The sequence below is a fragment of the Labeo rohita genome, chromosome 8, assembly GCF_022985175.1.
Source record: "Labeo rohita strain BAU-BD-2019 chromosome 8, IGBB_LRoh.1.0, whole genome shotgun sequence".
NCBI classification, from domain to species: Eukaryota; Metazoa; Chordata; class Actinopteri; order Cypriniformes; family Cyprinidae; genus Labeo; species Labeo rohita.
Window position 1 is genome coordinate 19,786,504 of NC_066876.1, and position 23,675 is coordinate 19,810,178.

Below are 23,675 nucleotides of genomic sequence, written 5' to 3' on the forward strand. Positions count from 1 at the left end.
CATATAAATGTACCAATTCATTCTGGGGTCACTGCGCCACTTTGTTGTACACGTCACAGTGGGTGTTTATTAATGACAAAACCTTTGCACTCGAGGATGTAAGTATAAAACCTACCTGCTGTTACCTTCTGATTTACTATTATTTGAGTTAGACTTTGACCTCAGCTTTTTCCAAGCAGGAAGTCCAGAATATTTGCTCTCAAGCAGTTCACAAAGAAGACTGACTTGAGGATATGTGTAACTTCTGGAATAATCTGAACCTAGATTTGGAGATTTACATTTAAGATTGTTCAGGATTCTCTCAAAGGTAATGTATAATCGTTTATCTAATAACAAGGTCAGTTTCAATGATACTTACTTTATAACCAAAACACATGTAAAGCCACTGATACATGGTGTTTACCCACTGATTGATAGGGAAGTGACTAATTTGTATTATGTAAGATATAAAATATGGTCACATCTTAATTGTTTTATTCTGTTTTGTTTATAGATAAATAGTAATATTAGTGTCTTCTCTCTTTTTTCATTTTCTGGTTTGTTCTGTGGTGTACCACTTCTGTTAATGTTTTCTTAATACAAAGCCAAAAATGCTAACTTGTTACAAAAAAAGTTCCATGTTTGAGGCTGTCAGCAGTTTTTGCTGTTAATTTGTCACGCACATCATGACTGGACTGTTCTCACTTGTTTTTGAGAACCTCAGCCATGATGGGACCCAAAAAAACAATAGCTGAACAGGTTTCTACATTCTTGTGTATATATAAGAATCATATTCTTAGATTAATTAACTATGAAATTACATTTTCACTACTTAAATCTGAAAATAAATGTTATGATATTAAGTATTAGTAGTTACAAACTGACTGATTAAAAACTGTACAGCGTTGGGGAAAGTTACTTTTAAAACCAATGCATTACAATACTCCATTACTTCCTAAAAAGTAATTGTTAGTTACTTTTTATCCAAAGTAATGGGTTACGTTACTTTTGCGTTACTTTTTTTTCGTCTGGGCTGGGCTTGCTTGTTTGTTTCTAATATAAAAAAGTTGTGGTTTTGGCAAACGTAAAAGCCCTTTCACACCAAGGGAAATGAATAAGCCTCAGGCTGAAGGAAATGTAAATTTACGTCTATACTGTAGAGGGCGCAGCTCAAACAAACCTATTTATTGTGCAAAAATAAGGTGGATAAAAACAACAAAATGCAAACTCAGAATACAATAATTAAGTGGTAAATAACACAAATATCCTTTATGTATTTAGTCGTATTTAGTCCCATTTCATTACGCAATGTCTTTGATGCTGACCTTCGATGATCCTGGATTGCGTGAAGAATAGGACGCAGGAGAAGAGAGTTTAACACTCTTCAGCATTATTTATTTATTTATTTATTTATTTGCTTGCTTGCTTACTGGTATAGTTGAATTGGATCATCGAAGGTCAGCATCAAAGACATTGCGTAATGAAATGGGACTAAATACGACTAAATACATAAAGGATATTTGTGTTATTTAACACTTAATCATTGTATTCTGAGTTTGCATTTTGTTGTTTTTATCCACCTTATTTTTGCCGTAAGTGCGGGCGAGGCCATTTCTAAAAATTTATAGGCCTGACTTCCGGTCTCATCCACCTCCATCTCTTTTTAGCTGTAACCTACAAAACAGCTTTTTGCTGCTTGATATTGCAAATTGCTGTGTCTTACCATATTATTTTAATGTATTATCTTAATTATTAACATACTGGTTTGTAGTGCAAACAGTTTTACCTTTTACTGCTCTTTGTTATTCTTCTCATTGTTTCCCAGTAGCATAAGGAACCGGAAGTCCCGCCCATATGTTTATTTCCGCGTTGAAGAATAAGACGTATTAATATTGAGGAAAACTGAATTTTTTTTCGTGCAAGTGAGATGAGTAAATGCATGTTCAGATTTAGTCTACAACTACAGCAAGCATCATGTTCACAGCGAACACAACCTGATTTTTCTGAACATGTGGACAGGACAATGTGTCAGTCAATAAATGGGAAAACAAAGTAACTCAGATATTTTCTTGGTAATTAAAAGTAATGCATTACTCTACTCGTTACTTGAAAAAACTAATCTGATTATGTAACTCGCCTTACATGTAATGTGTTACCCCCAACACTAAATATAACCTGTACTTTTCCAAAGAACAAACTTTTGAACATATAAAAGTTTTGTTCTGACATTTTGGCTTTATGCAGCGTTATAGGTTTTGAGGATGTAATATTGCAAATATGTGCTTGCCTCACATACTGGCTGGCTGAACGCTTTCACCTCCTTTAAAAAAAGTTAAGTGGTGTCAAACCACAACTGATGAACAGACACTAATTCATAACTAATGTGTCTGCATGGCATAGCTGCTCAAATGTTTATCTGACATTTTTTGAATGGTTTTATGACTGATAACCTTACTATTGCAGGTGTTAAAAATCACCGTCAAGAATGTATGGGGGGAACCCGGTTTTCCAGTCAAGGTACATATCTTGCTCACCTCACTGTGTATCTTTCACTGTGCAAGTGGAATTTGTACCTGAAACACACACAAGGGTGTTTCAGTGTAGAACGTAATTTATTGTCCTCCTCTCTCTCTCATATCGGTTTTCATTACAAAACATTGTCAGGAAGGATTCTTTAGTTTTGTATTTTCACATTGTTTTTGTTTCATATCAGGTTTATTTTCAGAGTTGCCTGGTTTAAATTATGCATGCTTTTTTTAAGTTTTATCTAAGTTTTATTATTTTAGGGCTGCCAAAGGTAATATCACTTTAATTGTGTAACAGCAGTAGATATTGTATAGTGGCATTTTCGTATTTAAATCAGACAGTTTTTTTTTAGCATTTGGCCATTATTATTTAATGATTGCTAGTTTAGAAGTCATGCAACTAATATTTAGGTTTTTCCAAGTAATGTCAGTCATTAGTTTTAATTCAGTTTTTTTGTGCCATCTGATGTGGATGAAGTTGACTTTGTTGTCATTTTCAACCAAAAAAACACCCTCCCAAAACTGTTGCAACAAAACTGAACACCCGGATTTCTCTAGAAACATGATATGATGTGATATCTAATTTTACTGAAATTACAAAAATAGGCAGGTTAGTTTATCAGAAATGGATGTCCACTAGTGTTGCACGGATGGCGGTTATATCCGCGGGTCGGGTGGGTCGGGTGGGTCGGGTAATAAAAAATTGCATTCTCATTATTTGCGGGTGGGTCGCGGGTGGATGAGATAAATCAATGATGACGCAAATATTAACTATATTTTCTAACATATGAACCTGTTTTAAATACTTGAGTAGGGTAATATGCAGTGGTGTAGTGCAGAACCTGTGTATACCCATTTCTTTATCAGTCGGCTTTGCGTATACCCACTTCTAAATCCCCTCTGATGCGCATCATTCAGTAGTGTCCTGCATTAGCCAAAATCATGACAGGCCACCATTTCTAACTAAATCGTATGTGAATAAATTCAAATATTGGCTCAAAACACCCAGCAAAGACGGTAAGGACCCTGGCGCCGGCTTCCTTTGAAATATGTTTGACGATTGCGCCTGATGCGCCCGCGCCCGCACCAGATTTGCTGCCGGCTCATACGCGAGAACATGTCAAGAGAGGCACGCCGAGTATTAAAATAAAAATTATTATTGATTACTAATTTGAATCAGTACATTATAACGAAAACAATACATTAAAATATAAAGAATTAGATTTTTACGATCCGAAATTTCTTAAACTGGCTAAACCACTGTAAACTTTTGTCCAAATGAGAATGTTCTGTAGGTTCTCTTTTTAATAACCTATAAAGAACGTTCCCAGCAGGTTATTTTTAGGTTTTATTTTTATTACCTAGAGAAACGTTCCCAGAAGGTTCCCAAAAACCTACAGGGAACGTTCTACTTACGTTAAGAAAACTTTCCTGGCTAACCAACGTGGAACGTTCTTGGGAACATTCTGGGAACCAAAAACTAATGTTCTCAGAACGTTCTGGGAACCAAAAATTGTTAGCTGGGTTTTTATTATAACTATTAATGTTAGAAAAACAAGAAATGCTACTGCTTACATTGTTTTTAGTGGTCATGCTCAGGATTTATTGTAAATCTGTTAACTTGAATTTGATTTTTGGAAAATGGAAAATAATTTTTAAAAAATTATTAAATTGACGGAATCAGAGGTTGCACTAGACTTTAACATTGTCTGTCATTTTGATGGACAGGGTCGTAAAAATTCCGTCATAATCTATTATTACCCGTCAATTTAATTATTTTTATATTTTAATTATAATAATGCATTTTACTGCTTTTATTTTTGTTCACATTTTAATTTTTAATCATGAACCTACAGGATCACAGGGAAGTGTTTAAAAATAACAAAATATGCTAGGGCTGGGTAAACAAACAAACAAAAAAACGATTTCTCAACTTTAATAGATTCTCATTTTGATGAACCAATATCGATTCTTAAATCCCAATCAATCTTTTGGTTTATGCTGTTTTCAGCTGATGAATGGACAGTACACAGTGTGCCTTCCTTCCAATAAATAGCAATAGGCTAGACCGGGGGTGGCCCAACCCTGTTCCCGGAGATCGATTTTCCTGCAGAGTTCAGCTTTAACCCTGACCAAACACACCTGAACCAGCTAATTAGGATCTCAAGGAGCACTTGATAATTACAGACAGGTGTGTTTAATTAGGGTTGGAACTAAACTCTGCAGGAAATTCGATCTCCAGGAACAGGGTCTCAGATTTCAAATTCTGTCCATTTCATTAGGAAATTCAAGCAATAAATGTGTTTCCCTGCCTGTGCATAATCACAGGGGTGGGAATTACAGCTACAATTTACAAAAGATCACCCTTAGTGTAATCTGCCAAAGTGACGGACGGCCTTCAGATTTTTCCGTCATTGTTTAACAAAATCCGTCAATGACTGACAATTTTCGGTTAACACAACCTCTGGACGGGATATATAGTATGTACAGTCCATTCAGACATATTGTGTTGTCTTTATATTATAGGGGCTTCTCGCCTGAGCCTCCATCCCAGGGGGCTAGCATGTCTCGTCCTAGTGCCAAATCTATCTTCTGTAAGTACAAAACCCCTTTAAACAACATCTTAAAAAGTACCATATGTTTAACTTGACTTTAATGCTTTAGTGCAAAGGAAGGAGTATGCAGAAGCAATGAGCAGAAAACAAGACAACTTTCAGTACAGAGTCGAGGTAAGGTTGAATGCAGTTCATGTGGTTATTAACTACACTTATTAACTAGGAGTAATAAATATTTATTTATGCCTACTGCCACGTTATCTTAATCTGCCAACACCCACTTCACTAATAAGTGTTATAGAAAATAACAGCCAACCAGTGCTTATCTAACATGCAGTAGAGATTTCCACACAAACTGAGCTGTAAAATGAGATGTCATAATAAGGCTGAGTTTCACAAGATTCTCCATAACAATAACCTCTCATATGTGATCAAAAAACAATATCAAATCGAATTCTCTTTCCATTACCTAGCACCTGTTCACCTGTGCGTTAGATGGCAGAGAGGTGAGCAGCATTGATGACTGTGTGAACAAGTTGAAGAATATGGACAGTAGAGGGAAGGTGTGGGGTCAGGACATAATCTTGCAGATCCAGGCGAACGAGCTACAACTGTGTGACACAGAGACCAGGGTCAGATTCACACTTTATGCTCAAATACACTAATCTAAACATGTAGTTTTGCTTTTTTAAAATGGTTACATTATGCAACAATTAGTTCTGACACTAAACAGTAAACTCTTCTTCTGTTTCCTGGAATTGTAGGGCGTTTTGGAGTCTGTGAACTTGAGTAGCATAAGGGAGACGAAAGCTGTCCTGGACAGTTGTTCGTATGACTCGGTTCTCATTATCTCTGCTCAGGATTCTAGCCAAAGAGCTCCACAGGCCTTACTGTTCCAGTGTGAGGAGGTTGGGGTGAGGAACAACACTGTTGTTAGATTCTTTCAAGGGTAGATAGTGCTGCATCTGCCCGGTATAAATCTGTCTTAATATATCGAGTGGATTGATGTGGGAGTTTCCATTCCACTCCTTCTTTCAGTAACCAAAAATTTTTTTATTAAGGTTTCTATGATGTTTTAAATCACTAGGCTCAGGAGGTGGCAAATGATCTGGAAAAGATGATAGGGCACAGAGGGGATCCCGCACCACCGCTTAAAGAACCACAGATGGACATCAGGTCAGCTGCTGCTTCAGAAAGTAGTTGTACTGAGAATTAAGCATCAACTTTTTTCCATTTTAATGTACTAAAATGTAATGTTTAAATTATTGATTATTTGGGATAATAAGATCACCATATATATATATATATATATATATATATATATTATTATTCTTTTCTTTTTTTGCACTACAACCTCAATTTTTATCAGTGCAATACAGTGATATATTTTCTATTACTCAGGAGCCATCTGGAAAGCATCATTGGTCAGGGTTATCCTGGTAGCATGAAGAGACCAACTCCCATGCAGCTATCCCCATCTCCCCCAGAATTCCTGCCGCCTCAGTACAGCAGCTATGAAGACTATGGTGATCATCTAAAGAGTTCATTTCACTTTCTTTTTTACCTTAAAACTTACTGCTTTACTGCTTTCTCATAAAAAATAGTCACACTTGTGATCTTTATGGTCAAAAATGTTCGCTATAGAAATTGAAGTTCTTTGATATAAATTCAATTAATATACAGCATAATAGTATATATAGTGTGTGTGTATATATATATAAGTTAACATCCCCTTTTCGGAATCATTAAAAAATTTTAATTTTATCAAAATAAGAGGGATCACACAAAATCCATGTTATTGTTTATTTAGTACTGACCTGAATAAAGTATTTAACATAAAATAATAGTTGAATTTATAAAAATGTCCTGGTTCAAAACTTTACATCCCCTTGATTCTGAATTCTGTGTTCTTATCTGATGCTCCAGAAGGAAAAAACATGCATTAAGAGCATGGGGGTGAAAACTGTTGAACGGAATGGAGATGTGTACATTTTTCTTATTTTGCCTAAATATCATATTTTTTCATAGAGTACTGCCCTTCAGAGGCTACAGAAGATAGTTACATGTATCACAGAAGACAAAATAAGTTCAATTTACCCTGATCTTCAAATTCAAAAAGTTTTCACCCCCTGGTTCTTAATGCATCGTGTTTCCTTCTGAAGCATCAGTGAGTGTTTGAACCTTCTGTAATAGTTGCATATGAGTCCCTCAGTTGTCCTCAGCGTGAAAAGATGGATCTCAAAATCATCATATTGTTGGAAAGGGTTCAAATACAAAAAAAAAATAAAAATGCTGGAAAACCAAAGAATTTATGGGACGTGAAAGAGAAGAACAGCAGGCAGTTTAACTGTTCATGACAAACAAGGGACTCATGAACAACTACAACTACACAAAAAAAAAAATAAATAAATAACAGCTGTGGCTCATTCAGGTAACAACACAGTATAAAGAATCTAGGGGATGTAAACTTTTGAACCTGGTCATTTATATATATATATATATATATATATATATGAAGAGTTCAGATGCAAGAGCCTCTAAATCCATCTGACGTATTTCTTTAAAATGAGCACTTCTTTCTGGCTACTTTGTATAGGTTTCTATGTAAGTACTGATACTTCTGATTAGGCTGAGGCTGGAATTTAGGGAGTTTGAAGTAAAAGTATTTGCTGGATGTATACTATGTGTCGAGAGCATTCGCTCAGTATCATTATCTCATGTTTGACCGAGATGGCTTTTACCTGGTTTTGCATCTGAACTCTTATATATATATACACTACCGTTCAAAAGTTTGGGGTCAGTACATTTTTATTGTTTCTTTCTTTCTTTTTTTTTTTTTTAAGAAATTAATACTTTTATTCACCAAGGATGTATTAAGTTAATAATTAAAAGTTTATTAAAAGTTAATAATAAATAATTTACATTGTTATAAAATATTTATATTTTGAAAAAACACTGTACTTTTTAAACTTGTTATTCATGAAAGAATCCTGAAAAAAAAATCACAGGTTCCAAAAAATATTTGGCAGCACAACTGTTGATATTATCCAACATTGATCATTCTAATAATAAATCCGCATATTAGAATGATTTCTGAAGGATCATGTGACACTTAAGACTGGAGTAACAGCTGATAAAAATTCAGCTTTTCATCACAGGAATAAATTCTATTTTAAAGTATGTTAAAATAAAAAACATTATTTTGTACTGTAAAAACATTTTGCAATATTACTGTTTTTTTTTCTATAATTTTAATCAAATAAATGCAGCCTTGATGAGCATAAGAGACTTCTTTAAAGACTATTACAAGTCTTACTGACCCCACACTTTTGAACGGTAGTGTGTATATATATATATATGTACATATATATGTATGTATTACATGTTTTATTATGCTTTTCCTAGAGGATAGACGACCTTCACCCACTATGCCATTTTCCAGAGATGAAGCCCCCTACAGGCCAATGCAGGTTGAGCAGGAGCAGCCTCCACCTTCAGCCACTGATGTGGCTAGAGATTCGGTTGGTTGTTTTTACTGAGAGTTTTTTCACAACATGCTATTAATCCTTTCATAAATCAATTTATTGACACATTCCTCTATCCATTAATCATTTTCTACAGGAGATTTTTAACCATGTAGCAGCCGACATTGAGACCTTCGTATATAAAGTTAACTCAGCTTTGCCAAAAGATGATGGAAACAAGAAAAAGAAAAAGAAAAAGAAAAATACTGAAAAAACATTGGGTGAGCAATTAACACATAGTACTTGTTTTATTAATTTATTTATTTGTATTTTTAATTTAATTTCCTATAAGGATGTTGACAAATGTACAAGATTTCAAAATTAAAAGACCCCCCCCCCCCCCTTTATAGTTGCAAGCATTCCCCCTGTGGAGGAGTACATATCCTGTCTGCAGAAAATAAAGTATGGCTTCAACCTTCTGGTAAGTTTAATTTCTGTGATAGTTCCTAAGACTATCATTAAACTACTTCAGTGTACACGTTCAAATAAATATTTATCACTAGCACTTTAGTTTCAGCTTGTCTTTAAAGTACAATGGAATTAATGATATTTTTTCAGTGGTCTCACTGAATGACTTTTCAATTAAAAAAAAAAACCTTACATTTCCATTATAATAAAGTAAAAAAATAAAATAAGGAAATGGCTCTGTGATGTATAATATGAGACAAACGTTTATTGGATATGTCATTTGTTGCATGTCTGTTGTAATACTCATCTCTACTTGTGACAGGGGAAACTGGATGGCTTCCTGAAAAATCCTCCTGCTGCTGATTTTGTTCACAGCCTTTTTTCTTCCCTTGGTTTTGTAAGCATCTGTTTGTTCAGTCTGTTTACATTGCAGTCACATTTCAAACATTTTTTCCATTATGCATTGATGATGGATGAGCATGCTTTCGGACTGCATGTTAAAAGCTGTTTTGTTCTCCTGAAGCTTTAGATGGTGAGTCAGTAGGACCCCACCTGACTTGTTACCTGTTTACAAAAACATAGCAATGTATAAGAAAGCACAAGCATGTACAGTTTTGTATTGGCATCTATGGTTTCATGAAGAACCATCAACATCCATTGAACCTTTGCAGAAGGTTCTTTATAGTGGACAAAAGTTCTTTAGATTTTTACAGTGTTCTCTACACTAAGGAAAATTGTTTTTTTTTAAGAACTGTTCACTGAAAGGTTGTTTGAGGAATTCAAAATGGTTCTTCTACGGTATCACGACAGAAGCTTCCAAAAGTTGTCTGTTTTTGAACTTTGATTCTCAAGAGTGTACTTTCTGTACCGAGAAAAGGCTTAACTTTCAATGATTTAGTCAATTGTTCACCACTGAAATTTTTACAACATATCACAAGGTTGAAGGTCAGGAGATGCACCATATCACCCATCAATGCATTTACAGTAGTTTCCTCATGTTTCAGATTGTGACTCACTATCCTCCAAACATCCCTCCTTCCGTGCTGAGTCCACTGCTCACAGAAAAAGCCTTGACTCTCCTGGGAAGATGTGTCACACCAAATGAGGATGCACTGTGGGGAAGTTTGGGTGACGCGTGGAGCATCCCAAGGTATTCTATTCTACAATAAAAAAGTTCCTCACAGACAACCAGGGTAATAATAAGGATTTTTCTGTAATTTTTTGTTTCAATCAGATCCAAATGGCCAAACGGGGATCAGATCCCTCCGTATTTTCCTGAATTTTACGACGGTTGGCAGCCCCTTCCACCAGTCCCATCCCAGTCCCCTCCCAGCAGCAGGCAGCTGTCACGGCACAACAGTGAGCGCGTCCCACCTGTGAATGCCATGCAGAGGCCACCTGAACAGGTAAAATCTCTCAGAGGGCAAATTTCAGAGATGTCATAAAATACGTCAAGTGTTTGACATTCACTTAACCTAAGCCACTGTATAATAAAGTGAAATGAGTACAAATTGCTGTTTAACTTCTCTTTCAGGATAACAGACCCTGGAACACCCCGCCCATGCGGTAAGACATGTGAACATGTGAACTCCCTTTGGAAATACCCAGATAATAAAACATTGTTAATTTAACTTTATAACTACGTAGCTTTTAATGTCTGGACGAGTTCACTAAAGAATTTAAGAGGTAAATTTCAAATCAAATCTAGTGACACTTTTGTTTTATTTTATACTAGGTCAGCTGAGCCGCCACAATACATGAGGGTGATCTATGACTTCATGGCAAGAAACCATCAGGAACTGAGTGTGATGAAGGGTGACATGGTGCAGGTAATCATCTGACCTTTAACTTCATAATATGCAAACACACCCCACACAGGAAATTGTGCAACTTAAAGTGGCTAAGTCAGTATACTTAAGTTTCAAGTTTATGGTAGCACTTCACAGTTAAAGGATCAGTTCACTTCCAGAATGACAGTTTGCTGATAATTTACTCACCCCCCATGTCATCCAAGATGTTCATGTTTTTTTTTTTTTCAGTCACAAAGACATTAAAGTTTTTGAGGTACACATTCCAGGATTTTTCTCAATGGTGGCCAGTGGGTTGAAGGTCCAAATCGCTGCTTCAATGCAGCTTCAAAGGGCTCTGCACGATCCTAGCCGAGGAATAAGGGTCTTGTGTAGTGAAATAATTGGTCATTTTCTAAAATAAAATAACATTTGTATACTTTTTAACCACAAATGCTCATCTTGCACTAGCTGGACTTCATATATTACGTAGTCACATTGTAAAGGTCACGCGTGACGTAGGTGGAAGTACCAACCCAGTGTTTACAAAGTTAACGTGCAATGTAAGTCAAAACGCCTTTTACGAAAAAAGGTAAAAGTTGGAGGAGAAAATGAGATAGAGTTTTTGCCCTACCCTACCTTTTTGAACCAAAGTACACAGATGAAGAACTAACCATGTGTGACCTAGATAGACATGCATCGCAGAGCTAGTGCAAGATGAGCATTTATTGTTAAAAAGTATATATATTTTTTGTTGTTGTTTTTTAGAAAATAACCGATTATTTCACTAGATAAGACCCTTACTCATTGGCTGGGATCATGTAGAGCCTTTTGAAGCTGCACTGAAACTAATTTGGACCATAAACCTGTTGAAAGCCAATATTTGGAGAAAAATTCTGGAATGTTTTCTTTAAAACCCTTAATTTGTTTTTGTTTTTTTGACTGAAGATAGAAAGACATGGCTTGGGAGTGAATAAATTATCAGGATTTTTTTTATTCTGGAAGTGAACTAATCCTTTAAAGTCCCATCTGATAATATTATTACTAACATTAACATTAGCAATATATTTGTTAAAGCACGGGTGCCCAAACTCGGTCCTGGAGGGTCGGTGTCCAGCAGAGTTTAGCTCCAACTTGCTTCAACACACCTGCCGGGACGTTTCTAGTATGCCTAGTAAGAGCTTGATTAGCTGGTTTAGGTGTGTTTAAGGTGTGTTTAACTAGGGTTGGAGCTAAACTCTTTAGGACACTGGCCCTCCAGGACAGAGTTTGGGCACCCCTGTGTTAAAACATTTATTATTCTTTGTTAAAGTTAATTAAAACACAAGCTACAACTTTTGCTTTTAGTAATTTTAGTGAAAGTTGAAATGAATTAATGAAGAAAAAGCAATTATTGATCTTAATTCATTTGAACTAAAGTAGTAGCTAATGTTAACAAATATAGTGCTATCTTTTTCCTGTGAGAAGAAAATACATACATATAGTTTGTCCTTGCTTATACACTGCTATGCTTACGTAAACAGGTAACCGACAAGTCTGGGCAATGGTGGAGGGTGAAAAACGGTCGTAATGAGGAGGGTCATGTGCCTCAGAATGTTCTAGAGCCTGCCGATGGACAAAGGCCAACAGTAAGTCATGACCACAAATTTATTCTTTACAAACTTACTCTACATTTATCTTTGAAAACAATCATTTCAACAGTGTATTAAGAACATACTAAACAATGGCTTCATTCAGATTTTTTTAACATTAGCTATCCACCTTTTTCTTCAATGTGGAAGTAAGCTTATGGTTGAGACTTTATGGGTGAGGTTTATTAGCCACTATAGGGAAATAACGAGAAGAATAACAACGTGCAGTAAACGGTAAAACTGTTTGCACTACAAACCAGTGTGTTCAGAATTAAGATAATACATTAAAATAATATGGTAAGAAACATCAATTTGCAATTGTTCAAGCAGCAAAATGAGCTGTTTTGCACAGCTAAAAGTAGCTGGACACAGATGAGACTGGAAGCCAGTCCCATAAAATGGTCTCGCACACTCTTACATGAAGAAAAAGGTGGATATGAGCACAAAAAAATGGTCAGTCAATGTATGCCACCCAATTTTTCATCGCTGTTTACGCTATATCTTACTGTTTATTTAACCAACTAACTGATTTCTGCTAACTAACTGAATTTTGTGCCTTTATATTCTTAGCCAAATATGAGAGGACCTCCATCTCTAGACTTGAAATCTAGACCTGAAGAAGTCAAAGCCTGGTTACAGTACAAAGGCTTTTCTAAAATGTAAGAAGCTATTTCTATCATCTTTAATTTTATTCTTTACAGTCAAAAAAGAAAAAAAAAAGTCTGCACTCTAAAAAAAATGACCTTTTTGTGTTTTTGACTCTGGATGTTTTGGTCTTGGCACTTCAAGGTACAATATGTAAGATTTTATTAAAATATCCAAAAACCACTAGAAATGAGTATACACCCTCTAAAACTTAAATTCAGCAATTACTCTTTACTTAGAAGACATGTTAGGGTTCTTCGGAGATTTAATGTTCCAACTAGCCTGCTTGATCAAATTACTAAGAAAAATGTCACAATTATTCAGCAAAATAAGATTTTCTTATCAAAGTGCTAAAATGTTGTATTGCAAAAATGAGTACACCCCCTGAAAGTTAAAAAAGTGTTTTATAGCCTACTGAATCATACTCAGACTTAATGCTGTCAGCAATGAAACTACTTGGAAGAGAACTGCCAGGTTACTTATTTCTTAGCATAAAAGAGGACAGTGGTACGAGAGGAATACCAAATTACTGTTTTAAGTGTGAAAATATAGCAGAAGTAGCACCGACATTCAAAAACAATGGACTTTAATTTTTCATTTAACGATGAGTGAATTTTTTCTACAAAAACAGCCGGAGAAATACCATGCAAGTGTCTCAGAGCCGGCAAAAGTTTTGAAAAGAGTGACACTTTATCTCACAGAGTATGCTGCAGCCTGCAGAAGTGACATGTATGGTTTTTGTCATTACTAGTAGCCAAAGCACAATAAACTCATTTAACCTCTTCCAAGGCCCATATTTACAAAATATAGACTTCTGGGAATCCATAATCTGGTCTCAAGAGACCAAGACAATCATTTCTCTTCCAAAAGCATCCAAAATGTTCTGATGTTGCTAGAGAAGGAGTACAGTGAGAAGTGCCTGTTACCAACAGTAACGTTCAGTGTTAGTAAAGCTCTTATATTGGGATGTATGAGTGCTAAAGGTGTGAGGCAGTTGTGCTTTATCAATGCTGTCATGAATTCACACACCACTGTGTGATGTAATACAAAAAAGTGAAACTGCAGATGCTACCCTCCCCTCATTCGCTGCATTAAATGGGCATTTTTTCAGCATGACAATGAAGATATTCATTCTCCCAAGGAGAAAATCCTTCTGTGGACATGTAATTCACTCAATCTTTAATGCTTTTGAGCAGCTGTGAGGGGATTCTATAGAGGCGAGCTGAGCAAAACACTGATGATCAACTTCAAACTTCAAACGATCCCAAATGCAGTTCCCAGCTGAGAAAGAAGAGTCTTATCTAGCAAAACGATCTGTTATTTTAATAAAAATGATACAATTTATATACTTTGTAATGGCAAACGCTCGTCTTGTCTTACTCTACCTGGACTGTTTTTGTTCCGGTTCATGACAGTTAGGGTATGTCAAAAAAAAACCCATCTCATGTTCTCCCTCAACTTCGAAATCGTCCTATATCACTGTTTTATCTTTTTTGTTAAGGGTGTTTGATCTTCTTGCATGTTCACATTGCAAAGACTGGGTCGGTTCTTCTGCAGTGATGTAGGATGATTTTGAAATGATTTTTGAAGTTGAGGGAGAAAATACGATTGGAGTTTTTCGACATAACCTAACTGTCTTGAGTCAGAATACACAGAGTTCAGGGAGAGAAAGGCAAGATGAGCGTTTGAGATTAAAAAGTATTTAAATTGTATTTTTTAATGAAAATAACCGATCGTCTTGCTAGATAAGACCCTTCTTCCTCGGCTGGGATCGTTTACAACTGCATTTGGGATCATTTGAAGCAGCATTTAAACTGCATTTTGGAAGTTCAAACTTGGGGCACCATAGAAGTCCACTATATGGAGAAAATGCTGAATTTTTTTCTTAAAAAAATATAGGTTTTTTATGACTGAAGAAAGAACATCTTGGATGACAAGGGGGTGAGAAAATAATATGTAAATCTTTGTTCTGGAAATGGACTTCTAATTTAACAACAGAAATAGCTTGTTACTAATACAGTAACATGCTCCAAGAAATAATTTATTAACCTGTTAACACACTTGATTCATCATGTATTTATGCAGGACAGTCCAGAGTCTTGGGGTATTTAATGGAGCAATGTTGCTGGGAATGAAACGGGATGATATCAGAGCGATATGTCCTGAGGAAGGAGGTCGAGTTTTCTTCCAACTGCAGAGTGTCAGATCCAGCGTTGCAGTAAGTAATGCAGCTCTTTTTGTTCAAAGCAAACTCATGCTTTGTACAATACAAGGCAGATATTTATAAAGCACTTTTCATTGTGGAGACGTGACCTCACAGTATTGGGTTTCAAATAATGTTTTTTACTCGACAGTCATTTAATAACTGAGGCTGAGCTCACAAATGACATTAGTTTTCTTTTTCTTTGCAGCTTGCCAATGAGGCTGGAAACAGTCAGTATGGTGGCCCCTACTAATCTGAGGCCATTGGTGCATTTTGATAGCAAGAATTTAAACATGTCTGGACCTGAATTAACAAGACTATTCAGTAAACACCTCCACATTTCCATTCATTAGACAACAAGCCAAGGCTAGTGCCTGCAGACTTGTTCACAGTTATATAACCCTTCACAGATGCCAATGATGTACACGTTTAATGCATTCATTTTATTTATTTGATACAATACAGATTAATTAAACTGATTTCCACTGATGTCACTGGGGTGGTGGGCATAATTACAGTTTTATTGTTATATAGCAGTTATATGTGCTAAAAAAAAGTGAATAATGTCTGTAACACTCTAATTGATTCTGACACTGTATATTAACTGTATGAATAAAAGGTCAATAATCAACAGATTAGTAGCCATCTTTGGCTGACTAATTGTCTTTTTTGCTTCAATGAAATTGTTTATTGGTAAAACAGATGTTAAATAAGCTTTTAAAATAAGACTTAAAATAAACTTTTGATTGTATAGTTAAATATGTTTTGCTACATTTACACTACCAGATTTTTAATGTTTTTTAAAAAGTTTCTTCTGCTCACCAAGAAAGATATTTCTTATTTGAAAGAAAGATCCAAACATCAGCATATCTGAAAAAAAAAAAAAAAAATATATATATATATATATATATATATATATATATATATATATATACACACATATATATATTATATATTTTTTTAATTAATTACATTTTTTTTTTTAGAAATTATAGAAATTAATATTTAGCAAGGATGCTTAATTAGATCAAAAGTGATGATAAAGTTTCCTATTACTTTCTGAACTTTCTATTCATCAAAGAAACCTTAAAAAAAATTCTACTCTGATGTTTTGAACAATTTTTTCAACAGAAAATCAAAATATTACAATGATTTCTGAAGGATCGTGTGACTGAAGCAATGATGCTTAAAATTCAGTTTTGAAATCACAGGAATAAATTACATTTTAAACTATATTCATATAGAAAACAGTTATTTTAAATCGTAAAAATATTTCAGAATTGTACCGTTTTTGCTGTACTTTGGATCAAATAAATGTAGTCTTGGTGAGCAGAAGAGATTTTTTTTTAAACTTTAAAAAAAATCTTACTGTCCAAAAATTTTGACTGGTACTAGTTCAACGATTCAGTTAGAGGTTTGTGCAGAAATCAAGTTAATTTAATCAGGATGCCTTTTTCTAGGTTTTATTAGAATAAAAACCTGTTTTGCGCTTATGTCTTTTATGTCATCTTAATTTCTGATCAATAATGCCTTTTTAAAAATGCACTGAACACAAGAGAGCTCTGCTTTATTGAGTAAAAATAAGGTCATGCTTTTTTACAGTTTAAAAGTTGAAAATCTGAACAGTAAAATATATCTAATGTAACAGCTGTATCATTAGGATGTAAATATCACTAATGCTTTGATTAATGGGATGGTTACAAAAAATAAAGACACAATCTTGTCTTTTTCACTCTTTCTTGTTTCCCCATTTGGCCATCTTGTTGTTCACAGGTGTTTTAATGAACCTGTCCGACTTCATGTATTCTGCAATCTTCTCAAGACTCTGACAGGGAACACAGTATATCAGAATCACAGTTTTTAACATTACAGTTTACACAAGAATAACAAATTATAGTCAAAACTGAACCCAAACCTCAAAGTGATCCAGAAAAGATCTCAGGTTTCTGTAGTCATCCAGGCACTCGGGGTGTAACATACGATGCAAATCCAACAACTCAAACATGATGAAGTCCACAAAAGTGATCTACAGGATGAGACAAAAGCGGGATGAGCTTGTCAAACAAATTATCTCTTTCCTATCACGAAATGGACAAAATAAAGTGCTTCCAAACATTTACCTTGTCCCCAGCAAACCACTTCCTGTCACCAAGGAAGTCAGAGAACAGCTTTAGAGTTCCTGGCAGTTTCTCAGTGTAGCATGATTTGTTTTTGTCCTGTAATCAATTACAAATGGATTACAAATCACTCATGTTATCAATAAAAATCAGCATTTAAGACAGACCACTAAAGCTGCTCATGGGCACTCACAAAGTCTCCATAGCAGAGTTGGGCAAAACCATTGCGTAAGTCCACCGCCTGGTTTTCCAAGATGTCAACTCTCGTCTGCTCTTCTTCAGTTTCCCCGCCTAGAAATACATTACAGAGAAATGTTTTACATTACTTGGTTATTTTTAGTGATCAGTTTATAATGAAGAAAAAATAACTCACAGAGGTTGTGTTTGCGGGCGATGTATCTCAATATGGCATTGCTTTGGACTACTTTCGTGTCTCCGTCCTCTAGGTAAGGCAGCTGGTAAAGAATAATGGTGGTTAGTTATTGCATTTCATACTGAACAATACTATGTGGGTAACTACAGTATGTAACTTACATTAGGAAAAGCCAGACCAAGTTTGTCTTTATCATTAAGCCAACAGCTTCTGTCATAGCTGGGACCTGCAAGACAAAAATACAAAGTCAACTCAATGTGCTTTTATATGGACAATCTGAGTATGTCTGCTGCTGTATGTTATAATGATCATCACTTACCCTCACCACAAGAATACAACTTCTCCTCATACTTGGTACCAGTGTATTCCAACAGCAGACGGATTGGTTGAGCAAGCTGTAATCACATGAAATGCCAGAAATACCGTCAATGACCATCAAGATACCACACTGTATATTCATAATCTCTGGGTTAATGTTCATATTTGGATATTTGAGAGATAAGCAACATTAATATGATGAAATATCAGAAGAGAAAAAATATAGGACGACGCTTGATTTTTACGCACCTCATTATAATCTCTAGCTCGCAGCAGACTGACATGAGGAATGGTTAAGAATGTTTTTGTGCATGTTTTTTTTTTTTATATATATATAATAATTAAGTGCATGGGAAAAACATTATAAAAACGAAAATGGTCAATGGTTTCTTCAGAAACATACAGTAAACAAGGGCACTTCAAATACCCGGATAATGCACTTATTTAACCGGGGACTTAACTTTTCTCGAAACTATGTTGTATTCAGATGTTGTTGGATGATTAAAAAGGTTTAATGTTTCATAATAATATGTGACCCTGGATCACAAAACCAGTCTTAAGTAGCACGGGTATATTTGTAGCAATTGCCAAAAATACATTGTATCGGTCAAAATGATCGATTTTTTTTATGCCAAAATACCGTAAATGTATCAAAACTTAATTTTGATTAGTAATATGCATTACTAAGAACTTAATTTGGACAACTTCAAAGGCGATTTTCTCAGTATTTTTATGGCACCATATTTTATATTACAAAAAAAAACGTGGTCCAGGGTCACATATTGATTCTGAGTACATTCTTTTTCCATAAATGCATGTAATTAATAGATGCAGTGTAATCATATGTAAATGTAGACAATATATGAATACAAAATTTGATTTCTCTGTTTAAAAAGTCGCTTTCTTTGTAGTCATTATTAAATTGTATGAAGAGAAAACTTTTGCCCAGGGCTTTAAAACGCGGAAAAGGTAAAATGTTCTTATTGAAATAATGCTGCAGGCGTTTTGTCTTATTTTGCAGTTGCATGTTGGGGTTTAACCACACCCGAAGCGGCTTTAGGGTAAGCTTAAAAAGTACATATAGCGAAGTATCAGTGGGCTTGGCGAGACAAGACAAAGCATGTTACATTTTATCAAGAACTCCTAAAGACCCCCTGACTAGCTCTGAATTCCGTGTTTAAAGTATAAAGACATCAGTACTGAGTAGTTCAAGAATAGAGCATCGATTTAAGTAACTTTAAGCAAACTATACATAAGTACAAACCATACTGAGCGCAATTCTTTCTTCTGTGATGACTTCAAATTATTACACTAAACATTTTTGCAGAGGTCATAAAAAAATTAAATGTCTAAACAGTTATGCAAAATTTTCAAAAATATTTCTTACCCCGCGTATATCCCAGTATGCCAACTTCATTGCCATCTTGCTACTTGAAAGAGAACCTTTACGCAGGAGCACTAAGTTAGAATGGAGGGAGTGGGCGCTCAAACCCCAGTGCATGTGGACGATTGGGCGGGGCATCACTACACTTCGGGGCGTGTCCAGACCGCACGCAAACTCGTCATCACCCTTATGTTGTTCAAACCTCGCAATACTTTATTCGTCTTTTAAATCAGTGACGTATGCATTCTAACTACAAACACGTTTTGAAAATAGTGAGGTTTCCTTTCGCCAAAAAGAGAAAAAAAAACGGCATTTTTAAAATTCATTGAACAAAACAGTGCTTTGCTTTATTGGGTCAAAATAAGGTACTGCATTTAATGCTGTTTTCAAATGTAGAATCACAATCCAAACAGTGAGATCTATAATATAACAATGAAATGTTTCTTATCTCTTCATGGCATCAAATAGTCAAACTCAAAGTGAGCCACTCACCTGAACACTTTCAATTTAAACATAAGTGCTTGCACTGTCTACAGACAAAAACTGAGAATTCAGATTGTTTTGTAGTGATTTTATAATCAGTACTAATGTTAACTGTATCACTTGGATGTACATGTAAATAATCATCATTAAATCACTTTGTTAGTTATTGAAAGTTTTAAAACAGTGGTTCCCAAAAAATTATCAATGTGCAATTCAACTGCATTGACCTTATAAGCAAAAACAGCTGGTGTAACGTTTTATGCTGCTTTATCAAGACACAATCTTGTTAGTTTCACTCCTTCTTGTTTCCCCATTTGGCCATCTTGTTGTTCACAGGTGTTTTCATGAATCTGCTTGACTTCATGTATTCTGCAATCTTCTCAAGACTCTGACAGGGAACACAATTCATATCGTCTCCGTCCTCTAGGTAAGGCAGCTGGTAAAGAATAATGGTGGTTAGTTATTGCATTTCATACTGAACAATACTATGTGGGTAACTACAGTATGTAACTTACATTAGGAAAAGCCAGACCAAGTTTGTCTTTATCATTAAGCCAACAGCTTCTGTCATAGCTGGGACCTGCAAGACAAAAATACAAAGTCAACTCAATGTGCTTTTATATGGACAATCTGAGTATGTCTGCTGCTGTATGTTATAATGATCATCACTTACCCTCACCACAAGAATACAACTTCTCCTCATACTTGGTACCAGTGTATTCCAACAGCAGACGGATTGGTTGAGCAAGCTGTAATCAGATTAAATGCCAGAAATACCGTCAATGACTATCAAGATACCACACTGTATATTCATAATCTCTGGGTTAATGTTCATATTTGGATATTTGAGAGATAAGCAACATTAATATGATGAGATATCAGAAGAGAAAAAATATAGGACGACGCTTGATTTTTACGCACCTCATTATAATCTCTAGCTCGCAGCAGACTGACATGAGGAATGGTTAAGAATGTTTTTGTGCATGTTTTTTTTTTATATATATATAATAATTAAGTGCATGGGAAAAACATTATAAAAACGAAAATGGTCAATGGTTTCTTCAGAAACATACAGTAAACAAGGGCACTTCAAATACCCGGATAATGCACTTATTTAACCGGGGACTTAACTTTTTCTCGAAACTATGTTGTATTCAGATGTTGTTGGATGATTAAAAAGGTTTAATGTTTCATAATAATATGTGACCCTGGATCACAAAACCAGTCTTAAGTAGCACGGGTATATTTGTAGCAATTGCCAAAAATACATTGTATCGGTCAAAATGATCGATTTTTTTTTATGCCAAAATACCGTAAATGTATCAAAACTTAATTTTGATTAGTAATATGCATTACTAAGAACTTAATTTGGACAACTTCAAAGGCGATTTTCTCAGTATTTTTATGGCACCATATTTTATATTACAAAAAAAAACGTGGTCCAGGGTCACATATTGATTCTGAGTACATTCTTTTTCCATAAATGCATGTAATTAATAGATGCAGTGTAATCATATGTAAATGTAGACAATATATGAATACAAAATTTGATTTCTCTGTTTAAAAAGTCGCTTTCTTTGTAGTCATTATTAAATTGTATGAAGAGAAAACTTTTGCCCAGGGCTTTAAAACGCGGAAAAGGTAAAATGTTCTTATTAAAATAATGCTGCAGGCGTTTTGTCTTATTTTGCAGTTGCATGTTGGGGTTAACCACACCCGAAGCGGCTTTAGGGTAAGCTTAAAAAGTACATATAGCGAAGTATCAGTGGGCTTGGCGAGACAAGACAAAGCATGTTACATTTTATCAAGAACTCCTAAAGACCCCCTGACTAGCTCTGAATTCCGTGTTTAAAGTATAAAGACATCAGTACTGAGTAGTTCAAGAATAGAGCATCGATTTAAGTAACTTTAAGCAAACTATACATAAGTACAAACCATACTGAGCGCAATTCTTTCTTCTGTGATGACTTCAAATTATTACACTAAACATTTTTGCAGAGGTCATAAAAAAATTAAATGTCTAAACAGTTATGCAAAATTTTCAAAAATATTTCTTACCCCGCGTATATCCCAGTATGCCAACTTCATTGCCATCTTGCTACTTGAAAGAGAACCTTTACGCAGGAGCACTAAGTTAGAATGGAGGGAGTGGGCGCTCAAACCCCAGTGCATGTGGACGATTGGGCGGGGCATCACTACACTTCGGGGCGTGTCCAGACCGCACGCAAACTCGTCATCACCCTTATGTTGTTCAAACCTCGCAATACTTTATTCGTCTTTTAAATCAGTGACGTATGCATTCTAACTACAAACACGTTTTGAAAATAGTGAGGTTTCCTTTCGCCAAAAAGAGAAAAAACGGCATTTTTAAAATTCATTGAACAAAACAGTGCTTTGCTTTATTGGGTCAAAATAAGGTACTGCATTTAATGCTGTTTTCAAATGTAGAATCACAATCCAAACAGTGAGATCTATAATATAACAATGAAATGTTTCTTATCTCTTCATGGCATCAAATAGTCAAACTCAAAGTGAGCCACTCACCTGAACACTTTCAATTTAAACATAAGTGCTTGCACTGTCTACAGACAAAAACTGAGAATTCAGATTGTTTTGTAGTGATTTTATAATCAGTACTAATGTTAACTGTATCACTTGGATGTACATGTAAATAATCATCATTAAATCACTTTGTTAGTTATTGAAAGTTTTAAAACAGTGGTTCCCAAAAAATTATCAATGTGCAATTCAACTGCATTGACCTTATAAGCAAAAACAGCTGGTGTAACGTTTTATGCTGCTTTATCAAGACACAATCTTGTTAGTTTCACTCCTTCTTGTTTCCCCATTTGGCCATCTTGTTGTTCACAGGTGTTTTCATGAATCTGCTTGACTTCATGTATTCTGCAATCTTCTCAAGACTCTGACAGGGAACACAATTCATATCGGTCACAATATGGATGAACTTTGGTGAGACTATCAAATCATTCCATGTGACAAAAGCTGAATCCAAACCTCAAAGCGCTCCAGGAAACATCTAAGGTTTTTGTAGTCATCCAGACACGCTGCGTCAAACATACGATGCTGATCCAATAACTCATACATGATAAAGTCCACAAATGTGATCTACAGGATGAGACAGTGGCATGAGCATGTCAAACTAATATACGGTTATATCCTGCCACTTTAAATGGAAAAGAGTGCTTCCAAACATTATGCCTACTTACCTTGTCCCCAGCAAACCACTTCCTGTCACCAAGGAAGTTAGAGAACTGCTTTAGAGTTCCTGGTAGTTTCTCAGTGTAGCATGATTTGTTTTTGTCCTGTAATCAAATACAAATGGATTAGAAGTCATTTGTGTTATTAGTTAACAAGTAAATTCATATTATTAGTTGCAAATTTCTTCAATGCTGTTATACATATTTTTATATAATCAATCACTCACAAAGTCTCCATAGCAGAGCTGGACAAAACCATTGCGGAAGTCCATTGCCTGGTTTTCCAAGATGTCAACTCTCGTCTGCTCTTCTTCAGTTTCCCCGCCTAACAACACATTAGAAAGAGAAGTCTAACATCATCTGGATGGCTATTTTCAGTAATGCTTGAGATAGTAAAATAAAGATTTGTTTTTGAAGAATAAAGAAATCAATCGAGTACTCACAGAGGTTGTGTTTGCGGGCGACGTATCTCATTATGGCATTGCTTTGGACTACTTTTGTGTCTCCATCCTCTAGGTATGGCAA

The 23,675-nt window shown here is 35.2% G+C and overlaps 3 protein-coding genes across 7 annotated transcripts in view; 1 reads left to right on the forward strand and 2 right to left on the reverse strand.

Moving 5' to 3' along the window:
• Window positions 1-153: 153 nt before the first annotated feature.
• On the forward strand, window positions 154-15,895 carry eps8l3b (EPS8-like 3b). The gene is made up of 20 exons (XM_051118114.1): window positions 154-307; window positions 2,443-2,496; window positions 5,031-5,098; window positions 5,169-5,233; window positions 5,533-5,691; window positions 5,824-5,973; window positions 6,147-6,235; window positions 6,461-6,585; window positions 8,465-8,580; window positions 8,681-8,804; window positions 8,934-9,004; window positions 9,314-9,388; window positions 9,996-10,141; window positions 10,226-10,397; window positions 10,526-10,557; window positions 10,727-10,820; window positions 12,302-12,406; window positions 12,980-13,068; window positions 15,140-15,272; window positions 15,466-15,895. The coding sequence occupies exons 2-20, from the start codon at window positions 2,465-2,467 to the stop codon at window positions 15,508-15,510; spliced, it is 1,890 nt and encodes a 629-aa protein (XP_050974071.1). The 5' UTR covers window positions 154-307; window positions 2,443-2,464; the 3' UTR covers window positions 15,511-15,895.
• A 908-nt stretch (window positions 15,896-16,803) lies between these two features.
• Window positions 16,804-22,109, reverse strand: LOC127169673 (glutathione S-transferase Mu 4-like). 2 transcript variants are annotated; one of them, XM_051117205.1, is made up of 8 exons: window positions 21,991-22,109; window positions 18,067-18,142; window positions 17,909-17,973; window positions 17,748-17,829; window positions 17,568-17,665; window positions 17,378-17,473; window positions 17,173-17,283; window positions 16,804-17,082 (listed from the first exon to the last, which is right to left on the reverse strand). In XM_051117205.1, exons 1-8 carry the CDS (start codon window positions 22,102-22,104, stop codon window positions 16,987-16,989), a joined length of 738 nt encoding a protein of 245 aa, XP_050973162.1. In that variant the 5' UTR covers window positions 22,105-22,109; the 3' UTR covers window positions 16,804-16,986. The 2 variants fall into 2 exon arrangements, with proteins under 2 accessions (XP_050973162.1, XP_050973161.1); XM_051117204.1 differs by lacking the exon at window positions 21,991-22,109 and adding an exon at window positions 19,453-19,571.
• The window catches only part of LOC127169672 (glutathione S-transferase Mu 4), a 49,969-nt gene continuing 46,064 nt past the window's right edge, over window positions 19,771-23,675 (reverse strand). For 2 of the 4 annotated variants that reach the window (XM_051117199.1, XM_051117202.1), the window contains exons 4-8: window positions 23,594-23,675; window positions 23,378-23,475; window positions 23,160-23,255; window positions 22,948-23,058; window positions 22,306-22,855 (exon numbers count right to left, since the gene is read on the reverse strand). In XM_051117199.1, the coding sequence (XP_050973156.1) occupies window positions 22,760-22,855; window positions 22,948-23,058; window positions 23,160-23,255; window positions 23,378-23,475; window positions 23,594-23,675 (483 nt within the window). In that variant the 3' untranslated portion in view covers window positions 22,306-22,759. Of the gene's footprint in view, window positions 20,321-22,305; window positions 22,856-22,947; window positions 23,059-23,159; window positions 23,256-23,377; window positions 23,476-23,593 lie in introns of those variants that run through there. The other 2 variants (XM_051117198.1, XM_051117200.1) reach the window with 2 other exon arrangements.

Coding starts and splice junctions, on each gene's coding strand:
- eps8l3b (XM_051118114.1), top strand. CDS start 2,465: ATGTATGGGGGGAACCCGGTTTTCCAGTCAAG. Junction 8,805..8,933: donor AAATACTGAAAAAACATTGG/GTGAGCAATTAA, acceptor CCCCCTTTATAG/TTGCAAGCATTCCCCCTGTG. Junction 10,558..10,726: donor TGGAACACCCCGCCCATGCG/GTAAGACATGTG, acceptor ATTTTATACTAG/GTCAGCTGAGCCGCCACAAT.
- LOC127169673 (XM_051117205.1), bottom strand. CDS start 22,104: ATGCACTGGGGTTTGAGCGCCCACTCCCTCCATTCTAACTTAGTGCTC. Junction 17,474..17,567: donor AACTCTGCTATGGAGACTTT/GTGAGTGCCCAT, acceptor AATTGATTACAG/GACAAAAACAAATCATGCTA. Junction 17,284..17,377: donor AGTGGTTTGCTGGGGACAAG/GTAAATGTTTGG, acceptor CTCATCCTGTAG/ATCACTTTTGTGGACTTCAT.